This window comes from Parambassis ranga, chromosome 19, assembly GCF_900634625.1.
Source record: "Parambassis ranga chromosome 19, fParRan2.1, whole genome shotgun sequence".
Classification (NCBI taxonomy): Eukaryota; Metazoa; Chordata; class Actinopteri; family Ambassidae; genus Parambassis; species Parambassis ranga.
In genome coordinates, this window is record NC_041039.1 from 23,171,371 (window position 1) to 23,191,166 (window position 19,796).

At 44.7% G+C, this 19,796-nt stretch overlaps 1 protein-coding gene across 6 annotated transcripts in view; it reads left to right on the forward strand.

The window, feature by feature from the left end:
* The first annotated feature begins 2 nt into the window (after positions 1-2).
* cadps2 (Ca++-dependent secretion activator 2) overlaps positions 3-19,796 on the forward strand; it is a 130,162-nt gene continuing 110,368 nt past the window's right edge. For 5 of the 6 annotated variants that reach the window (XM_028430403.1, XM_028430398.1, XM_028430399.1 and 2 more), the window contains exon 1: positions 3-510. In XM_028430403.1, the coding sequence (XP_028286204.1) occupies positions 145-510 (366 nt within the window). In that variant the 5' untranslated portion in view covers positions 3-144. Of the gene's footprint in view, positions 511-17,254; positions 17,393-19,796 lie in introns of those variants that run through there. The other variant, XM_028430402.1, reaches the window with a different exon arrangement.

A 19,796-nucleotide genomic window follows, 5' to 3' on the forward strand; every position in this document is an offset into this window, starting at 1 on the left:
ATTCCTCCTCACAGGTCCGCAGCGGCGGGGACAGACTGCCGCTCGGTAGAAGTGCAGCCGTTAACGCCACGTCGACTAAAATAAACAAAACGACAGCTTGAACACTTTCCTGTTTTCTTCCTCTGAGTTTTTCCTCCGCGCACCATGCTGGACCCGTCCTCCAGCGAAGACACCGGCGGGGAGTCCGACCCAGAAGTTGTCCAGGAGCCCCAGAGGAAGCCGGCTTCCTCCTCGACGGGGAAACGAGCGAGCAACAACCACCAGAGCCGGGCGGGGGGCGGCCAGCAGCGGCGGTCCGCCTCACCTGGAGGCGCCCCCGGCAAAGGTGCTAAAGACGGCGGCCGCGCTGCGCCAACAGGTGAAGACGAGGAGAAGAAGGAGCGGGAGCGGATCCAGAAGGAGGAAGAGGAGAGGAAAATCAAGCTGCAGATCTACGTGTTCGTCCTGCGCTGCGTCGCCTACCCGTTCAACGCCAAGCAGCCCACCGACATGGCCCGGCGGCAGCAGAAGGTGAGTCCGCCGCACGCACCTGTTGTCTGGTAAACAAAGTCCCTTTGGAAAGGCATCGATTTAAAGCGACCTGGCCTCCCTGCAAAAATAAACAAACAAACAACAAAACTTCACACATGTCTGTAATCCCGAGGACCTAAAGGACCGTTCGGCTTAAATCTAATCCACCAAGAGTCATTTATTCAGTTACTTTATCCTCTTTATCTGCCACAAAAACACTGCACGGAGAGCCACAGCCACCACTCTGATGCATCCAACGACCTGGACCTGCTTGATGTTTGAAGTCGTCCACTTAGTGAGACAATGAGTAGGCAAGGATGGATTCATAAGCAGCTTTATTTTATATTAAATGTGTCATGCCTTGAATTTCACAGTCTGTTTTCAGTCTCCATCCTCGGTCACTCTGCGTTCAGCAGGTTTTGGTGAGGAGCTTTCAGGTTGTAGGATTCAGATGAATGTGCCGAGCTGGAGTGCAGCCTGGACCCTACAAAACTAGCATGGAAGCCAGTTCTGCCTCCCGCCTCCCATGTTCTCCCATCCCGCTGGGAAACTTGTTAATGAGCATCCTGTGTTGTTTCATTTCAATATGCAGATGAAGTGTGTGTGTGTGTGTGTGTGTGTGTGTGTGTGTGTGTGTGTGTGTGTGTGTGTGTGTGTGTGGCAGAGAGAGGAATCTGCTCAGACAGACGGCAGACGTGGGAGTTTGTGCACAAGTGTAAGTTCAGAATGTTAAAGCTGTGTCACGTTAATGAGACGGGAAGTCCAGGTCCAGCAGGAGAAACCAGACGCTTCCAAAGTTTTTTTTTTTCACTCCCACTGATGCTGGAAGTCCTGCTTCTCCCCGTGCTGCTTCATAAGTAAACAGAGTGAATTCATCTGAAGGCAGGAGACCTTGTTGTTTTGCGGGTGGGAGGCGGCGGTAGGTGTGTGTGTGTGTGTGTGTGTGTGTGTGTGTGTGTGTGTGTGTGTGTGTGATGGGTTGCCAGTTTGAATCCCCCTGACTCCTGCCCTGTTACGGCTCTGGATATCAGCACAGTGAGAAATCAATACAGCTCAGAAACACGGCGGTTGGTTGGCGGGCGTGGGGTTTGGGAACACATCTGACGGCCGCAGATGTGCAGATATTGACCTTGTTAAAAGGACCTCGGCTCAGAAATACACAGAATTACAGGCGGAAACTGAATTTCCAGGTGAATGAAAGAGCTGGCGTTTACACATCCGGTGCCATCTTGTGGTTCTTTGTGGATTATGGTTTGGTTTACAGGGACATTTTCAAAATGCACTAAAAGATCTATTCACTGAAGAAGTGCAGAAGAAGACATAAACTTGAAAATCTTTTGCACGAGAAACGTCACATACTTTTTGAATGCCGCCATATTAATGATTTTGTCATCAGTACTGTGTATGTATGTTCAACAAGGAAAGCTTGCTAGTGAACTTGATGATGAACTAGTGAACAAGCATGCTAACATGTCTGTCACGGCTGTTACCAGGTTTTCAGCCCGTCAGGCTCAATCAGCAGGTTGCATCAGTAGTGACTCTTCTGTCAGCAGCCAAGATGATCAGGACTCAATCAGGAAGTGCTAACACATTTATAGGTTTTAGGATTTTTGGGGTCACTCTGTTGAGTGACGGTCTTCTTGGTTACTGCCCATCCACCTCGGCTCCATCGAGATCCACCTCTTTGCCCATATTTGGATTACTCAAAAGTTTAGGTGTAGTAGTTATGCACTGCCCAGGTGGTGAGTCTGGCGACATTCAGATGCTTAGAAGTTAGCTTAAAGCCACCAGAGAAAGCCGTAGCTGCACAGGTCGTCGTCTCTGTCCTTCACCTGATTTACACCTGGTTGATCATGTGATCCTCATCTGTATAAGAAGGCACCAGAATGCAGCTGGATCAGCCAGACCACATGTGTTGTGATCAGATCTGGGTTAATGTTATCTAGGTTCTTCTTGCTAACTCATGCCATCTATACCAAAGCTGCAGGTTGTGTGAGCACAGCAGAGACCCCATTTCCATTAGTTTTGCTGGCACATATGGATCCTTAGCTGTTTGGGCGGGGCTTAATGAACAGGTGTAAATGATGCTTCAGTTTGTCTGCTGCGCTTTGTGTCTCTACTGGCAGGAGCATTGATAGAACACGACAGAACAATGACACTTAACAGGAGTTGCAGGCGTCTGGAATCCTTCCTGCTGGCTGCTGTGGCTCTGGAGGCAGAGTTAATGATGCAAACTGGTGCTTAGCGTGAGCAGACACACACACACACAGTCAGCCTTCAGTGGGTTCACCGTAGGCCCTGATGATGCTCACACCTCAGGGTTTCACCTCCTAGAGAACATATTAATGATAATGATATGGGGAAGAATTCTCACTGTGTTTGTTGAAAAAAAAATGCTGCTGCCATGTTTATGAATGTACACTGGTACTTTAGTCTGATAATTAAAAAAAACACCAGAATCTGTTGAGCCACATGTCACATGTGACCAGCAGTCACATGACAAGCAGTCAGCGAGCCTGTGGCTGACCTTGCAGACTTTCTATCGCTGATATGAGAAAGAGGTTTGTTGAGGCTGTAAACAATACAAAGTGTTCGATGTGTATAGCATGTGGAGCTAACATTTCTTAATTGCCACATTTTTCGGACTGTAAGTCACACTTTTTTTCATCCTTTGGCTGGGTATGCGACTTATATATATATAAAAAGATATAATTTCACATGTTTGCTATTTTCACACTGACACCCACTAGAGGGCACTCTAGGCTTCACCTCCAGAGTAGGCGGAGTTGTACAGAACGACACCGAGGAAGAAGAATTGAATGGATTTAGTGATTTGGAGTGATTTAGTGATTTGTTTTGTTCATTATGCTACAGTTATCTGAATAACTGTTAATATGTTACATAAAGGCTGTTGGGCCTGTTGAGTTGGTTTTTATGCTTCATGTAGCTGGATAGCCATCAATGTGTTACGTTAGCATAATGCAAATGCCGTAACATGCGGTATGCCATTAGCACCTTATGTGCGAGTTATAGTCCGGTGCGACTTATAGTCTGAAAAATTTGGTAATCAATAATTATCTAGGATTTCTGTTTGTTATTATAAACAAATTAACGTGTGTGTTCTCTCTGTAGCTGAGAGTGTGTGTGATGTTGGAACAGGAGAATCTCCTGCTTTTGTTTAAGTTGGATGAATAGCATGTCATTAACAGAAGTGATGATACATTCAAATGTTGTTTTAGAAGCAGTGTGCTGTAGTGACACGTCACGGCTTCATCGTATGTCACAGAGAAATGGAGACAATCATTTGATTGTGTTACTGTAATGCAGTGTCGTCACTCAGCTCTGAATCCAAATGGCAGCTTTTGTGGGAAGTTTTGCAGTGAGACTGAAGCAGAGAAACCAGCCGTGCAACATCTTGTCTTTCCTTGTTTACATAGTTTGAGCGTTGGCCGGCTCCCTCTCAGTGTGTTGTTCTCTCGGAGCAGCTCCTTCCTCCTTTATTTTAATGCACAGCTCGTCCAGATAAGTTTGTTAAAAGAGCTCAAGGAACTACTAATGGATGCAGAAGTACACTTCAGTCTCAGTACAGCTCTTTGATTGATGGTTTGTAAAATCAGATCAGTATTGATGAAACCTTCCAGGAGCTCAGAGAGGAGGAAGGAAGCCGGTTAAATAACGGATGTTTATTTCCCTGTGAGCCCTGTGACATGGGTTTATTCATCCTTATTTTCTGATAAATAATTTAAATCAGGAGTTATAAAACATGATCTGTGGGCTTTGATTAAACCAGGATGTCAATAGTAACCTTGTTTTTCTTTATTTTTCTTCTGTTCAGACATCTGAGCACAACCCTTTACCAATCAATCAATCCAACTTTATTTGAACAGCTGTTTTTGTGCAAACCAAAGTCTCATGGATCTTCCAGCTACAGGGGACTAAACCAAACTGCTCAGCCTTTCTGGTAAGGTCCAAAGGGCTGAGACGAGAGTTTGATCCACATAAGACGAACAGTGTGGGTTCTGTCCTGTCTTCAGAGGTGGAGATGAAGCTGCTCCTCCTCCTCCTCATAGTCTGCAGGAAGGAAAGTGAAACATTAACAGAGGTGTAGCCTCTGACCTTGTGCTGCGGCCTTGCCTCTGCCTCTGCCTTGAGGCTTTCTTCATTAAGCTGAAAGTGATTCTCAGCCTCTTATGGAAATGACTGAATATCTGTGTGTTTATTTTATGGCTTGTTTGTGATATGATGAGGAAACTCCCAGCCTCCTCTCACACATTGGAAGCCTTCAGTCTTCCCCCGGAGTTTCTGTTTTTGTCCTGTTTCCAAGCACGCCTCACAAACCAAGCAGGGAAACCATATAGAAACCCCCGCCTGATGGAGACCCACGCATCCCTCCCTGCACACACATCTAATCCCCTGGCAGCTGTTTATTACACAAACAAGATAAACACCCTCTCCTCTCGCCTGCCTGCTATAAAGAGCCACTTCTGCTGAGTTTTTTTTTTGTGGTGGGCGCGATTTTTGGCCGCAGATTTGCTGGAGGCGACTTCCGTCCTCCTTTGTCATCTCTCCTTCCCTGTCAGATTCCCTGAGACTGAGCTCTTCTCACAGGTTATGTAACCCCCTCCTCCTCTTCGTCCTCCTCCTCGTCCTCTTTGTGTTACTGAAGTGAGGGAATGTCTCAGCAGGGTTCTCACAAACTGGGGGAGCTCCGTGAAGAGCATTAGACAGCGAGTCAGCCACGGCCCCAGGGCCAGAAAAAGGCCCTCCGTGAACTCGAACTCTTGTGTTACAGTACAGTGCGCTGTAGTACAGTGGTTTTAGCTTTGCTTTGTGCAGGATAACCACTAAACAAGTATCACCTTATCTCATTCACATTAAATACACGTTTTGAGCTGGAGCTGGTTTGAAAAAAAGATTACATCATTCACTGCAGCCAGAAACTGTAAAACAGGAAGAAAGTCCTGACTTCCTGTAGTCCTTAAATGCACCATTCACTCTATTTTACATGTCTGAATTTTAAAAAGTGCCAAAAATAAAGCATTTGCACTCAAAAGATTTGGTAAAAACTAAAAGATTCTGCACTCTTCAGCGCAACCATGATTCCTATGATTGGCTCACATGTGACCAGCAGTCACATGACCAAAATTTAGAGAGTATTTGGCTGCTCTGCAGACTTAGACCCCGTTCACACTGGGGAAATCATTCTGGCTAAAGCAGGATTCAGGCCAGATGTGGATATATCCAGATTTTTTTAGGTCTGAACAACGTGAATCCGCATTTACCTGGAGGTGGATCCAGCCGGATTGACTTACATCTGGCTCAGGTCTGAACGCAAATGTGGCTAGCGAATCCCGCTGGAGACGTCATACTTCCGATTCATGGGGACAGTGTCTGGGTCATGATTAAAAGCTGTATGTAAACAACCGTCGACGTACGACCGCTTTGCCCCGAGTTTATTTTCCACAGGGTCACGAAGGAATAAACTGCTTTTTGAACTGAAAAAACTGAAAGAACAAGCAACACAGGACAAAAAAATGGACTCTGTATACTACAAGGCGCCACCTAGTGGTTTGGAGGACAACAAAGAAGCTGGGTTAAACTGGATTGAGCGCGGACACGCGTGTGTGATAGCCAGATTTGATTTATGTAACATATAAACAGTTATTCACATAACTATAACATAAAGAACATAACAAAACAAGACAAGCTTAGAGTGCCCTCTAGTGGCTGTCAGTGTTAAAATAACAAACATGTGCAATTATATATTTTAATATATAAATCGCACCTGAGTCTCATACCCAGCCAAACGATGAAAAAAAGGACTTATGGTCCGAAAAGTACGGTAAATACCCATGAAGCTGCAATTTATTTATTCCTTTTTTGATAACACTTGAGCGAAAAAATATTGAACAAAATATTTGCAGTTTATCTACTTTTGAGTTTTCTTGGTTGTGTTGTTTCTGTAGAGAGGTGTCAGGCTTTGTGTTGCAGTGAGTAACGAGCACCGAAAATGTTCCTGGAGTTTTGTATTAGTAATAGCTTGAAGAGGAAGAAAGTTGAATTTCAGACCAACAGGAAAATTTTTCACATTCGCTAGTCTACATGGCTGCCAGTGATTTCATCCACAACAACTTTTACTGGTTTTAGCCATGTTCAAAAGTAAGCAAATCACACACTGCAGTGTAAACACAGAGGCAGGAGAACAGATAAAAATCACCTGAATGTATTCCAGGGCTGTTGTGAAGTCTTGCTGCACACAGACGCTGCAAATGATTTTGTATTTATGATGGTTCTGTTTTCTGAACAGACGTGAATGAACAGCGGCGGCAGCACCGCCAACACCTCTCACCTCTGAATCATTTCCTGTCTGACACTAAAACGTGTCTGTCTGTCAAATCAGGGTTGTTATTGGCTCCCAGCTGTTTGTCTCTGCAGTGAGGAAAAGAAACTGCGGAGATCTCTGGAGCCCCCCAAAACCAGGAAACGTCTGGCAGGAAAGATGGAGCGAACAGGAGCGTGTTCTTTCCTCCCGCCTGCAGGAAGAGAGGAAGGTTTATGTTGCTTAATATTAGAGTCTGTGTTTGTGTTGCATGGCCGCTGTCATCCAAATTCCAGACAAAAACATGTTTTGTAATCATGGAAACGAAGGAAAATGCTACAAAGACCTGATGTTCAGCTCAGAAAGTGTGTGAAGCGAGTTTTACTGCAGAGGACTCATAAAAATTGCAGCATCTTTGTTCTATAAGTTACCTTCCAGTCCAAATATTTCTTCTGCTGCAGGTTTTGCTGAGAGCCTCTGTGTGTGTGTGTGTGTGTATGTGTGTCCTGTTGTTGTGTAACTGAGCAAACATGAAGCTGATGTAATCGATTCTTTGATGACTCAGTGATTTGTGGAGGACAGCCATGCTAGTGGCGAGCCTCTAGGAGTGGAGTGGCCTGCAGGCTGCAGTGTGACAGCTATCATCACTCCATCATCAGGTACAGATGGAGTGTTGTGGATTGTCTGGAGGCTGCCACAAACACTCCGCTGTCACTGAGACGCTATTTATGAGTCGTCATAAATAAATCGGTATTGACAGGTTTAGCGGCTCACATCGTGTCCCCCCTGTGGCGGCCGGATCAACCTGCGTTTTTCTTTTTTTTTTTTGCTTCTGGTGACTAATGACGTCCCCAGAGGGAGACGGCGCCGACGCTGCCGCTCCGCCCACCACTCATTTGTTGAGACGCCAGCCTGCTCTGCTGTCGCCCTGCGATGGGCCCCGGAGCCTCTTTCTGCCTCCGCTGCGGTGCTTCCACGTATGTTGTGCAGTAAAGTGCGTATTTTTTGAAAGATAAAGGATTGCTGTTTGTGGAATCCCAGCTGGAGGGCTCCAGGGGAGCCTCGCACAGGTGTTGAGTTATGAAAGAGTCTGGTGTCTGTCGTTTAGATTTGTGTTTGTTTTCTTTGTTTTGATGCTTCCTTTGAGATGACTCTGACATCCTGATACTGAGTGAGAGAAACCTCTCGCTGTATGTCATGTCTTCCTCCACCTACACCAAATCCTCTTTGTTTTGGCAGCAGTTTATAGTCAATGCTGAATTCTCTCATGATAAAGAAACTTCAGTGTAATCCTCTCCTTACAGAGGTGTCTTAGATAAATCCTCTTTGGCAGCACTCTCTCAGTCTGCTCTGAGTCCTTCCATCCTTCGTTGGGGGTGCTGTGATGTAAGTCACAGATCTGTTCAAAATGGCAGCTTTAAAAAACAAATTGCCAAAATTACACCTCAAATCAATAATCAAAGAAATGTAACTTTTTCTTTTACGATTTCTGTCTTTTTATTATACGACACATGATGCAGTTTCTCTGCATGTGCCCATGATCGTGTTTTTTTCATGGAGATGGAGTGGAGTTGGTCTCGAGCATGATCTCAGGCACACATGTTCTGCTAACAGATGCTAAGCAAGCTAAACATATCAGTAAAGTTCTGCGTTAGCAATACGGTGGCGGTGTTCGAAATCACTCACTCACTCCCAATGCATTGTGGGATACATTGAGGGCCCTATATTGGGTCTATATTTTCTCACTAAGAATTCGGACAGCTACAAAATGCCGGAGGCTCTATATGGAGCCATATGTAGTGATTAGAGAGTGATTTCGAACACACCCTACATCTTTAGACTGTGTATAAAGATGGATGACACGACGGCTCCCTGAAAGGGAGACCCTAAACGCCCCCTGGTGGCTCCATAGGTCACAAACCCTGCCTCCTCCAGAAAACCAATCGTAGGAAACTGTCCAATCAGGTTACAGTCTGTGCCTTTGCTTTCTCTTTAAATCCATCTGAGTGAACCAGGACCAAATTATAGTTCGGTCTGAATCAACAGAACTGAACTGAAATTCATTCTTTTAAAAGTCCAACGACTTCAGTGTGATGTGATGTCCCTGTGTAAAACATTCATAAAGACTCTCACAGATTTGTGTCATTACTCTTTGCTGAGCAGTGGAGTGTGAGCAGTGGCTCGGTCACATGTTTGTACATCAGCACAGTGTGACTCTCTCTCTTTCTTTTGGGGTTTTACCAGAAGCTTCTCCATCATGTGGAGCCTCACACTGGAACTCCAGCAGGGCGGCTGCTGTTCTTTTTAATTGATTTCTCTTTGTAATGTTCAGTTATCCATCCGCCTGCAAATGAGCTGGATTTAACATTAGATGTTTGTTTTTTTGTGTAACCAAATGGCTTCACTGTGGGTTGAAACTGCTTCTGTAATCAGTCATTTTGGTATGAAGATGTGAGCCCACACAGATCTCAGTGTTGCTTTTGTGTTGTTGTATGAAGTATTAATTGAGTGAGGAGGTAAAGACACAAAGGCTCTGCAGATCTGTCTGGGAAATTGAAAATGGCAGCTTTTGTATGTGCAATCAGTTTGCCTTTCATAACAGAGCCCTTCAGACCTTTGGCACCTCTGATTGGATGTCAGTCATCAGTCTCATTGTACGTTGATGTCTCAAGTGAGGTCCTCAGATGTAGTGCGGAAGGCTGGGTTTTGACTGTTTTGCAGATCATTCAGGGGGCGTCAGAGTTTGCAAAAACAGTCTAGATGTGTTTTGTGGACATGGAGAAGGCTTATGACTGGCTTCCCTGAGGTGATTCTGTGGGAGGTGCCTCGGCCACTTTTGCAGGTTATATAGAGCCTGTCTACGCTCTGAGTGTGAGCTTCATGCTTGGCATGAAGACAGACCTCTATGGTGGTGTTGGTGGGTGCTTCAACCTACCTCAGCTGCACCTTGTTTCCAGTCCCGTGTGTGATTTTTCATGGACAGGATTTCGGGGTGTATGTGTGACATGGAGACTGGACAGTTGCATCTCTGCATTTTGTAGGTGATACTTGTTGTTGTTGTGGTGCCATGACGGCATGAGCGAGTGTGATGCAACTCAATTGAGGATCATTACCTCCAAGCCCAAGGCTGTAGTCCTTTCCTGGAAAAGGATGGTATGCTCCCTCTGGCTGAAGGAGGAGGGTCTGTCCCAGCTGGAGCAGTATATTGGGGTCTTGATAATGATCAATGGGAAAAGGGACAGAGAGATTGACTGCAGGCTGAAATCTGGGTAATGACTAAAAGAATGAGATTAGTACAAGCAGCAGAAATTAGATTAATTCACAGAGAGACCAGACTTGATCTCTGAGGTTGGGTGAGAGGTTCGGGGAGTTCAGTTTAGGTTGTTCTGGCATATGGACAGGATGTCCCCTGGTCGACCCCCTTAGAGGTGTACCATCTGAGTGGAGACTCCAAAACCAACCCAGGACCTGCTGGAGGGATTACAGGCCAGTGTCCCAAGGGATCTACCAGGAGGAGCCACAAGAGTTTCCTGAGGACAGAAGTCTGGACACCTCTGCTACCGTAACCCTAGTGGACTAAACTGTTCTGAAAATGGATTGATGATGCTACAGGAAGCTGTTTTTTTTCGGGGATCATGAAGTTTGTATCCAGCAGTCCTCTCTCCATATGTGGATCATAGCTTTCCAGTAAAATGTCATCCAAAAGAAACTGAGACTGAGACTCCACCAGCTGTCTCTGCCCGGTACAAGCAGCTCTGCACCGCTCTGCTCACCGGCTGGCAGTGCACAGAGACTCCTCTTCCTCCTACTGATGTCTGATTCCCCCGCTTTGTCTGCTGCGCCTATAAGCACCCATGAAAGTCCAGCATTAACCTCCGCAGAAGAAGGATTGAGCTCTGGGAGCAGACTGCATGGACGGAGGGGGGACTATATTCACCTTTCAAACAGAAAAGGCTGCTGCACATCCATACAATTTTATTTTCATTGCCCTCGTGCTCACTCCATGGAGCTGTTAGCATGCTAAGACATAAACATCCAAGTTCCTAAAACGTTTGTTGACACATCTGTTTGTGTTGGTTTGTTCTTCCGCCGGCTCTGATGTCAGCAAATCAGCAGCCATATTGGAACTTTCATTTTAAACACCACATTGATGTCTCCCTCTGTGAGCTGCTGAAGACATTTTTTTCTCTAAACAGTGTTAGTTTCAGTCCCTGTTTCAGGGTTTCTGCAGCAAACAGGCTGTTTTAACTCTCTTTGATCCCTTCACCCAGCAACTATAATGATCACCCGCGGTAAGAGGGATTATTCCACATGCTCTCTGTGCAGCGCCTGACTTTTAACTCCGTCCATACTAATGAAAGAGAGACAAGAGCTGTCCCTGAATGAGACAATCTGCAGCTATTGTTCTGTGTGTTGGTGAACAATCCTGCTAAAGTTAGTTACTTAGTTTATATGTGCACATCAGCTGGGACTGGTTTCACCATGGCAATTCCACAGATAAGAGATCATGATCAAACATGGAAACGATGTGGAGGACAAATGATGTTGTCAGCTGGTTGTTCTGCCAGAGAGAAGGGGTTTTGGTTGTGTGTTGTTGGCTGACATGTTTATGAGCTGTAAAAGCACAATGATGCGACCTGGTTCAGACTCCATCAGGGGCAGAAATGCTTGTTTTGACACTTGAAGATTTATACTACTAAACTAAACTAAGTACCGTTGCTTAAGTACCGTTGCGGTCAGCAGCCAATGAGTGCCACATGACAGCGGGTAGGACGGAAGAGCAAAGATGCGGCTTCACTCCCGAACATCTAATGCACAGACTTTGGTTCCAAGATGGCGTCTTTTTCCATCATCGCCTGTAAACGTTTGTACAGTGGCGAGGTGGTGGAACAGCATTATCCACCTTTATCCTGTCTATGTTTTGGCAACCTATATTTCACTTCTTTCATTCGTTATGCTAAGCTAGGCTAATCATGTCCTCACTTACATAAATGACAGATAACATCGGTATTAAGTTACCTGCATGTCATGGCTTCCATGTGTGTCTCTCTGTGTGTTAATGATAACACACAGAGAGACAGAAAGGAAAAAAGAGACTCCACTGAGAATGTGGAGGGAAATTGTCTCAGCGTTGTCATAGATGATTCTTTCCCACAGCGCCTCTGCTCTCAGCTGATAAACTTCACACACACAGAGGCAGTGCTGCCCACACCGGCCTCGTTGACATTAAACACTTGCAGATACCTCCCTTCTGTTTGTTGTCTTTGTGCTGTTTGTTGTTTGTGGAGCTGAGCAGTGGTGAAATGTAAAGTTGTGGATATAATTGACATTCTCATTATGATGCAGAGCACCTGCCTGGTGTGAAGACTTGTTAATGGTCCAGGCAGCATAGAGGAGGAGGAATTCACCTTTAAAGGTAGAAAAACATGAGGCTGAGGTGGAATCAGCCGTGTGAGTGAAAGAGCCCTGAAAAGTTCTTTCTATACCTCTTATTCTACAACCCATGAAAAGGTTAAAAAAATGAAAACCTGGTCTCCTGATGTGCAATCGCCGTGTTCTCATGCGCTGTTCAAACTACCGTAGCTCTGCTTATGTTCACAATATTGAAAAAATCTCAGCGGATTCTTTCGATCACTATTACATTCATTACGGTAATGACCACACTGCGTGTGTGGCAGGGGCGGGAGTTTTGTGGAGCGTAGGAGAGTTGATGTAAAATAGTTTGAGTTTAATTTTTGTCATCTCTTGTTGTCTTGTTGCTGCACATTTATAGTTGTTTACAAAGATAATTTTTTTTAAACTTTTCTTGTTATTACATTATTATGTTTATGCATAATATGCATTTATAACATAATAAGAAATATGTGCCAACATTTTCTGACAGAATCATTAAAAAAAGTTAATTAATTATTGCTAAGTGAGATGTGAAGGTATCACGATGTGAATTTTGATTGAGACCTTATTTATTTTGTCAAAGGTTGAACGTGACAAATAGCTGTGTCCTTAAAGAGACAGAATTGTGCACATTCATACACATGGCACGACCAGTATAAGTTTATTTATTGTCCCTGGTGTGGAGACATGATCAGCCAGAATCTAAAAAGTGTCAGAAAGTGACCCTATGCCAACTATGCCCCCCCCCCAATAACCCGTGTGCCCCCCATCCATATATTTATGGATGCTGATCTGTTGCTTCTCATTTTACATCAGCTGAAATATCTACACACTGCTGTCTTCTTCTTTTCAAGAATGTCTTTGTCTTGTGAGCTCCGGGCTGTTGGGGTGTTTTCTTCAGTAGACGTCGTTCAGATTATTGTTAACATTCCCTGTCAGCATTCCCTGTTTTATCTCACTCCCACTCCTGGCAGTAACCTCAACATTAGCATGCTGCTGCTGCTGTCGGCGCTCCTCTGCTGTGTGTGTGGCTGCAGCTCTGTTACAGTCATTGATCAAATGGTTTAGCACTGTTCTCACCATCACCAGCTGTTCTCGCTAGTTAAATGAAATGTTCAGCATATTCACAACCCATTAGGAGCAACTACTGAGGTCTGTGTGGACATGATGTGAAGAGAGAGGATGTATAACTGATAAAACCAGCTGACAGCATGCAAAGCTTTCCTACTTTGCTTTATTGTTAATCAGGTCATCGTTGACGGACTTATTAGTAGCTAATAAGTTAGCTAACGAAGGTGCCAGAGCACCACATCATAGAAACACAGCAGGCAGTGCGGCACGCTTGCTCTTCATCCTCATCCAGGGTCTCAGCCACGCGGGCGATCAGCAGAGAGTGAGACATCTGAGTTTCTAAAGATCTTTGGAGCACCGTGAGGATGGATGATAGAAACGGTTTTCAAAGGCATGCTTGCCTTTGGGTCTGATGCCGCAAAACTGAATCTAGCCTTTTTTTTAGGGGCGAGCTCTTCTCTGCGGGCTGCCTGGTTGTTTAAGTGCGTCTCTGAGCCCACTTTGAACTACTTTGAACTATCGTCCCAAAGAGCAAATTCGAATTAATCGATCAAATCGATTATCGCCCAGTCCTGCTGTCGGAGCTCTCCACTGACGCCTGGCTGCTGTAGCTTTGGATTATTGTTGGCCTATTTTTCTGTGAAACTTGTCTTTCCTCGACGACAGATCATCATGTTATAATGACATTAAATATTTAAAAAGATGAAGCCTCTAATGCTGAAATCCAGACTGAATGAATTTCCCTGCGAGTATGAACTGTTGTGAGTGAGCAGACATCTCTCCTCATTGTTGAGTCACACTTTTTCTTGCTAATGTAACAAATACACAGCTAAAAACTTAAAGTTCTCATCAGAGCTGCTCGCTCTCTGATCAGATCTCCACTGATTTCATTTAATGTGGCATCGTTTCGTGGAGCTCAGTTCACCTTGCTTGTATTTTTATTTTAATCGGCTTCAGCGAGCCTGTGAGTCACATTAATCGCACACTGTGTGCAGTGATTTACAGCCTGCAGTGAAAGTCAGAATAATAATGCAGCAGCTTTCCTTTCTGTCAGACAGCACTGACTTATCTGCTGTATAGAAAGTCAAATATGATAATTAAAAATCTTCCTGATACAGTTTGGTTGAACAATTTCATAGATAAACTCTTCACTCTTCACTGTGGTGGAACTCAGCTTAAGAACTGTAGCACCGGGAGCAGCTCATTAGTTTTATATAGAGTATAGCACTCCCCTTTCAGCCCGGCTTTAATACCTGAGACTTTTGTATGTTTTATGACTAAGTTTTTTTCCATGTGCTCACACTACCTTGTCCTTTCAACGCGTGCGTCATCACATGTGTATTCAGTCTGAAGGCAGGTTTAGGGTTGAATAATTGACACAGATGAAGCTACAAGAAGTCTAGTCTTGGAAGCTATTGTTGGCTAGCATATAAGCTATGGTTATATGTCTAATGTTATGTGGTTAATAGCAAATACCTTATCATCCTTAACCCTCATGCACTGTTCGGGACATTTTTGTCCTCTGAGAGTATTTTTTCTGTTTATTTTGCCCATAACTTTGTCAATATGTGAGCAAATTGAATCATTTTTGCTCAAGTAATCAAACACATGTTTATCAAGATGACCCTCTGTTCTGTTCTGTTAAGATAGAAAAGCAGATAAAGTCCGCGTAGCAGCAGATGCCTGCAGTTGTGTCTTTAATGTTGTGGAGCTTTTACTGCACGCTGGTGATTTTAGAATGTCACGGTGTCTCCTCCGCCTCTTGTCAGGCTCTGGCCGGTGATACTGGAACTTATTTCACTGGCGATGAAATGGTTTGAATCGGATCGTGTTACCACGGCTGCTGCTCCCTGAAAGCTCTAATCTAATAAAAGACTTCTATTTCCCCTGTGCAGCGATGATCAATTGATTCAAATGGCCTCAGTGGACGAGTCGAGGCAACGCTCCGCTTCTATTTTTATCTGCTGGCGAAGCCACAACCATCATCTCCCGCCTCCCCAGTCCAGGCTTCTCAATCTCGCCTGCCCCCTCCTCTCCTCCAGCTCTTCTCTCTCTCCCTCCATTCTTCCTTACCTCTCATCCTTCTCCTCTTGTTGCCTGCTGTGACCCAGTGGAAAGCTTTTCTGCCTCATTGGCTTGATCCACCAGCCGTCATTACAAAGGAGACGTTTCTGTCAGATTCCAGCATCCATGGAACTTTTGTTTTACGTCTGAACTTTAGAGATGAAGCTTGTTGGCTCTGTGACGGATGGAGCTGGGCAATGAAATGATCACAATCTTCAATAGAAACATGAGACATGGTTGTTATATCTTGGATAGAGCTCATCCATCCATGATTTACCAGGCAGCATGAAAAACAAATGATGGTAAGAATGCTGTCATGCTGAAGCAATCATGACTAAAACAGGGTTACAACTATGTCGGCCAGCAGCCAAACATACAAATGTTTTGCTGCTAGGAGTGTTTTAGCCAGTTGAACTCAAACATGAAGCAGAACATACATCACTATCAACTCTATTTCTTTTGGGAGGCATTCCAGTGAGCCTGCTGCTGGCATAGTGGCCACATGACTTGGCCACATGACATGACTGTAAATAGGAACATGTTTTGTTGAGTAACGGGCCTTCTTTGATCATCAAAACAATGACATGTTATGTTTTGGACGTGATTTTTATGCAGGTCCTCTCATGCCCCCTTGTGGTGCAGGCACTTGGTCTTCCTCAGCTTCAGTTAGTGATACTGTGTTCATGGACTTAGGCCAGAACTTGAAAACCTCATGTCTCAGCAGGATTTGGAAACACTTGTCCATGCATTTGTCTGTAAACATGCTCGGCTACTGTACCACCGTCTTTCCAGGCTTTGTTAAATGACACAGCTGCAGCTGATTCAGAACGCTGCTGCTCGAGTCCTCGCCTCCAGTTCTCACGTCTTTATGTTGGATTCCTATCTTTCAGGAAATAGACATTAAGATACTCCTGCTGGTCCGTACAGCACTCAACACTGACCTTCTGTCAGATTATGAACTCTCTGGACTTCACTGATGACCCGACTAGGTACAGGTCTACAGTCTGCCCCCAGAGTTAGAAATAACCTTTTAGCCTTTCTGTGTGGAGTTTGCAGGTTCTCTCTGTGCCTGTGTGAGTTTCCTCCGGGTGCTCCGGCTTCCTCCCACATTCTGAAAATGTGCTCGTTAGGTTAATTGGTCACTCTGAATTGTAGGTGAGTAAAGGTTTTAATAGTGACTTAAATAGCTCTCTGGGGCTGGTCGCAACCACTGACAGTAAAAACTATGGACAAAGCTTCCGTGATGTCACTCTTTTTTTTTCTGAAGAGCTGTTTTTAAGGGCTCGGTGGGAGGCTCCATGTTGGCAGCGTCACTGCCAAAAACTCAGAGACAAGAGCCCCCGAGACTGCCGCTTGGTTCCAACCTTGGTTCTTCTGCCAGGGGTCTGCTGACCATCCCACAGTCCAGGCTGAGCACCAAAGGGGTCCAGGCCTCCGTTGTTAATTTAATTTAATTAGTATTTAAATGCTCCTGGATGCAACAGGACAATATATTCTTTGTGATTCTGCACCAGCGATGCTTTCGTTTAGTTTCTAAGAGTCCTTGTCTAGAGTAACTGTCTCAGAATGTTCCTGTTTCTCACCTTAATGGTCAGATTTAATCCTGAATGTTGACGTGACCCTGCAGAAAGTCAGCAGCGTTTAAAATATTAAAGACAGTGAAAGAAGCAGATGGAGCATTTCAGTTTTCCCTGCAGGTCGTTCACCTTTAGACAAAATTCTATGAGTCTTACTAACCTTTATTTAACCTTGCATGATCTAATTTTATGGGAAACAGCAGCTGGTGTGGCGCGATGTTTATAAAGGGAGGGGAGGAAGTGTTTGTGTTCTGGGAGGAATCACTCTCCCTCACAGTTTCCACATGTCTCCACATAAAGGTTCAATCTGGAGATGTTTTGATAGCTGAGTAACAGGGGTGTGAGGATACACTCAGCTCACCAGATGAGACGACATGTGGATGCCTCACTTTAAGTGTTACCATCAGTTCACCTGCGGCACTGATCACATGACTCCTCCAGTGCTTCACACACACAGGTATGGCCTGCCCGTTTCCATTTTTCTTAGCGTTTATTTGTTGAAAATAACCCTGCAGGAGAAGGCCTGCTCTGTGTTATCTCTCTCTGATGCACACAGCTCCTAATCAATATCTATGCCCATAGTTATGCAAAAGTCTTAATCTAACAAAACAAGTGAGTTATACAAAATGCCCATGTGTAGTTGTAAAGACCTTATCAATAGAGACCAAGGATGTTTATTGCTGCAGTGGATTTGGACATATTAACATGGAGATCTATGATGATTGACTCGCTCTTTGAGCCAGCCCCTAGAGGCCACAGAGGGAACTGCAGGTTTTGCTACTTGCACACACCCTGTCAGCACATTTTGTGCACATATTAATTGTTATTTACTAACTTTCACACAATAGACAACATACGTTAGCCGGCTGCTGTGTTCAAGCGTTCGGGCTGCGCTGTGTTTTTGTTCCGTCCTCAGTGCGACTTCAGGTTCTTTACATGCGTGTTTATCATAAGCCAGAGTCTGCTTGTGGTTTTTTTTTTATGTTAAAAAACTTTTTTTTTTTTTACTGATGCAACACATAAAAATGAAAAAATGAGACCTAGCTTACACTCCACTCTGTCCTCCTTGTTTGAGGGTCCAACTACAGGCTTTTAATTACACATATTGCCTTTTCAAATACATATCTGTGTGTGTGTGTGTCTCTCTGTGTGTGTGTGTAAAAGAAAGACAGAGAGAGATGATTGGTAGCAGCCACACCAGTGATGTTGACACTCATGCATATGCTGGAGTCGTTGCCTTGACAACGAGGGGAGCTGTTTTTTTTTGTTTTTTTTTTACCACTACGATGAAACAGTCAGGAGAGGAGTGTGTGATATAAACGGGAACCTCCGGTGTTTTGATGCTTCTTTTCACCTGGTGAACATATTTTCTGACATTGAATGATGTGTACAATATAATAACTGGTTTCCAAATGTCACCTGTGTGTGTGTGTTAGGAAATATGATGCTGATGAAACTTCCTGTTTGTCCTCCTAAAAAAAAAACACAACATGCTGGAGATGCAAAGCTTCCATCTAAAGCAGACGTGAGGACGTATCTCCCAGAGGAATGAGCGGCATTGAAGTGTGTGTTGTTCAGAGACACAAACTGAGTGACTGTGAGATACACAAATTCCTCTCCCTGTCACTTCTGCTGTGGACAAACTATTTCAGTCTGACGCAAACGTCTCTGAGAGGAAGAGAACGATCAGTCATTTCTTGAAAACGGTGCAATGCCTCAGTGGGCTGTGTGTGTGTGTGTGTGTGTGTGTGTGTGTGTGTGTGTGTGTGTGTGTGTGTGTCGCCCAGAGGCTCTAAAGAGCTGAAGTGTTACCGGTGTGTTGGTGGCCTGTGTGACAAGGAGGGAGAAATGACTGCCCTGCAATGGTGCCTAATTATGAAAGAGCTCTTCCAGTATTTTCTGTTAAACCTCCACTGTCCCTCCTTATCCTCCTCGTCCTCTGAGTCTCTTGTCTGATTGAGCTGATATGGGAACACAGCAGGTAATAGTCTGGCTGATTCTCATGGAGCAGGTGTGACTGATGTGACACCGTTAGTATAATTCAAAAGATGGATCATCCATCTAAGAAAATAACAACAGGTTAGAATCTGTCAGTGCAGCAGGATTAACATCATTGTCTTTACACATTTCCAACAGCGCCATCTTGTCCTAGCAGGGGTTGATGACAGCACTGTGTTTGTTGGTGTGGAAGTCTGACAGCAGCTAGCATTAGCTAACAAGCAGTGACAGCTTTGACAATGACTACCAAGCTAACGGTGATACAAGGTCGGCCATGACTCTAAGGTGGCGAATGGTTCGTTAGCTTGCAGCGCTAAGATAAGCATACAAAAAACATAAGTGTGGAGTGACTCAGTTTTAGAGCTAGCCTCTAGTGGGCACTTGAGGAATTGCAGTTTTACCACTACCAGTTCCTCAGTCATGAATTTTGTCCTCCCCTCCCTCCCTGCCAGCCTGCCTCCCTCCTGGGCGGCACTGTAACCATAGAGCTGGTTGGTTCAGCAGGTGTGTGCCATGGAAATACAGTCTGATATAATATATAATTATACCTACATGTACACAGGCACCAAGAAGATTACAGGCTCACTTTACCCTCCTAACATTCAAACAAGTCATCTGACAGAAACATCTTTCTGAGCTTTCCCTCTGCTCGTTCTTCCTCAGCATTGCTGCATCATGACAGCTAAAAGTGCTGCTGGGAGCGACGAGACGCTGCTGTTCTTCCCGTCTCTCTCTCTCTCTCTATTGATCTGTCAGGAGGTCTTTGCTGATGTCCAAATAAGCTGTTAACTGTCCCCGATGACCTATCACCTCCTGCTCTTCTGACTCAGATTAAGATTACACCTACCAGCATAAACAAACAC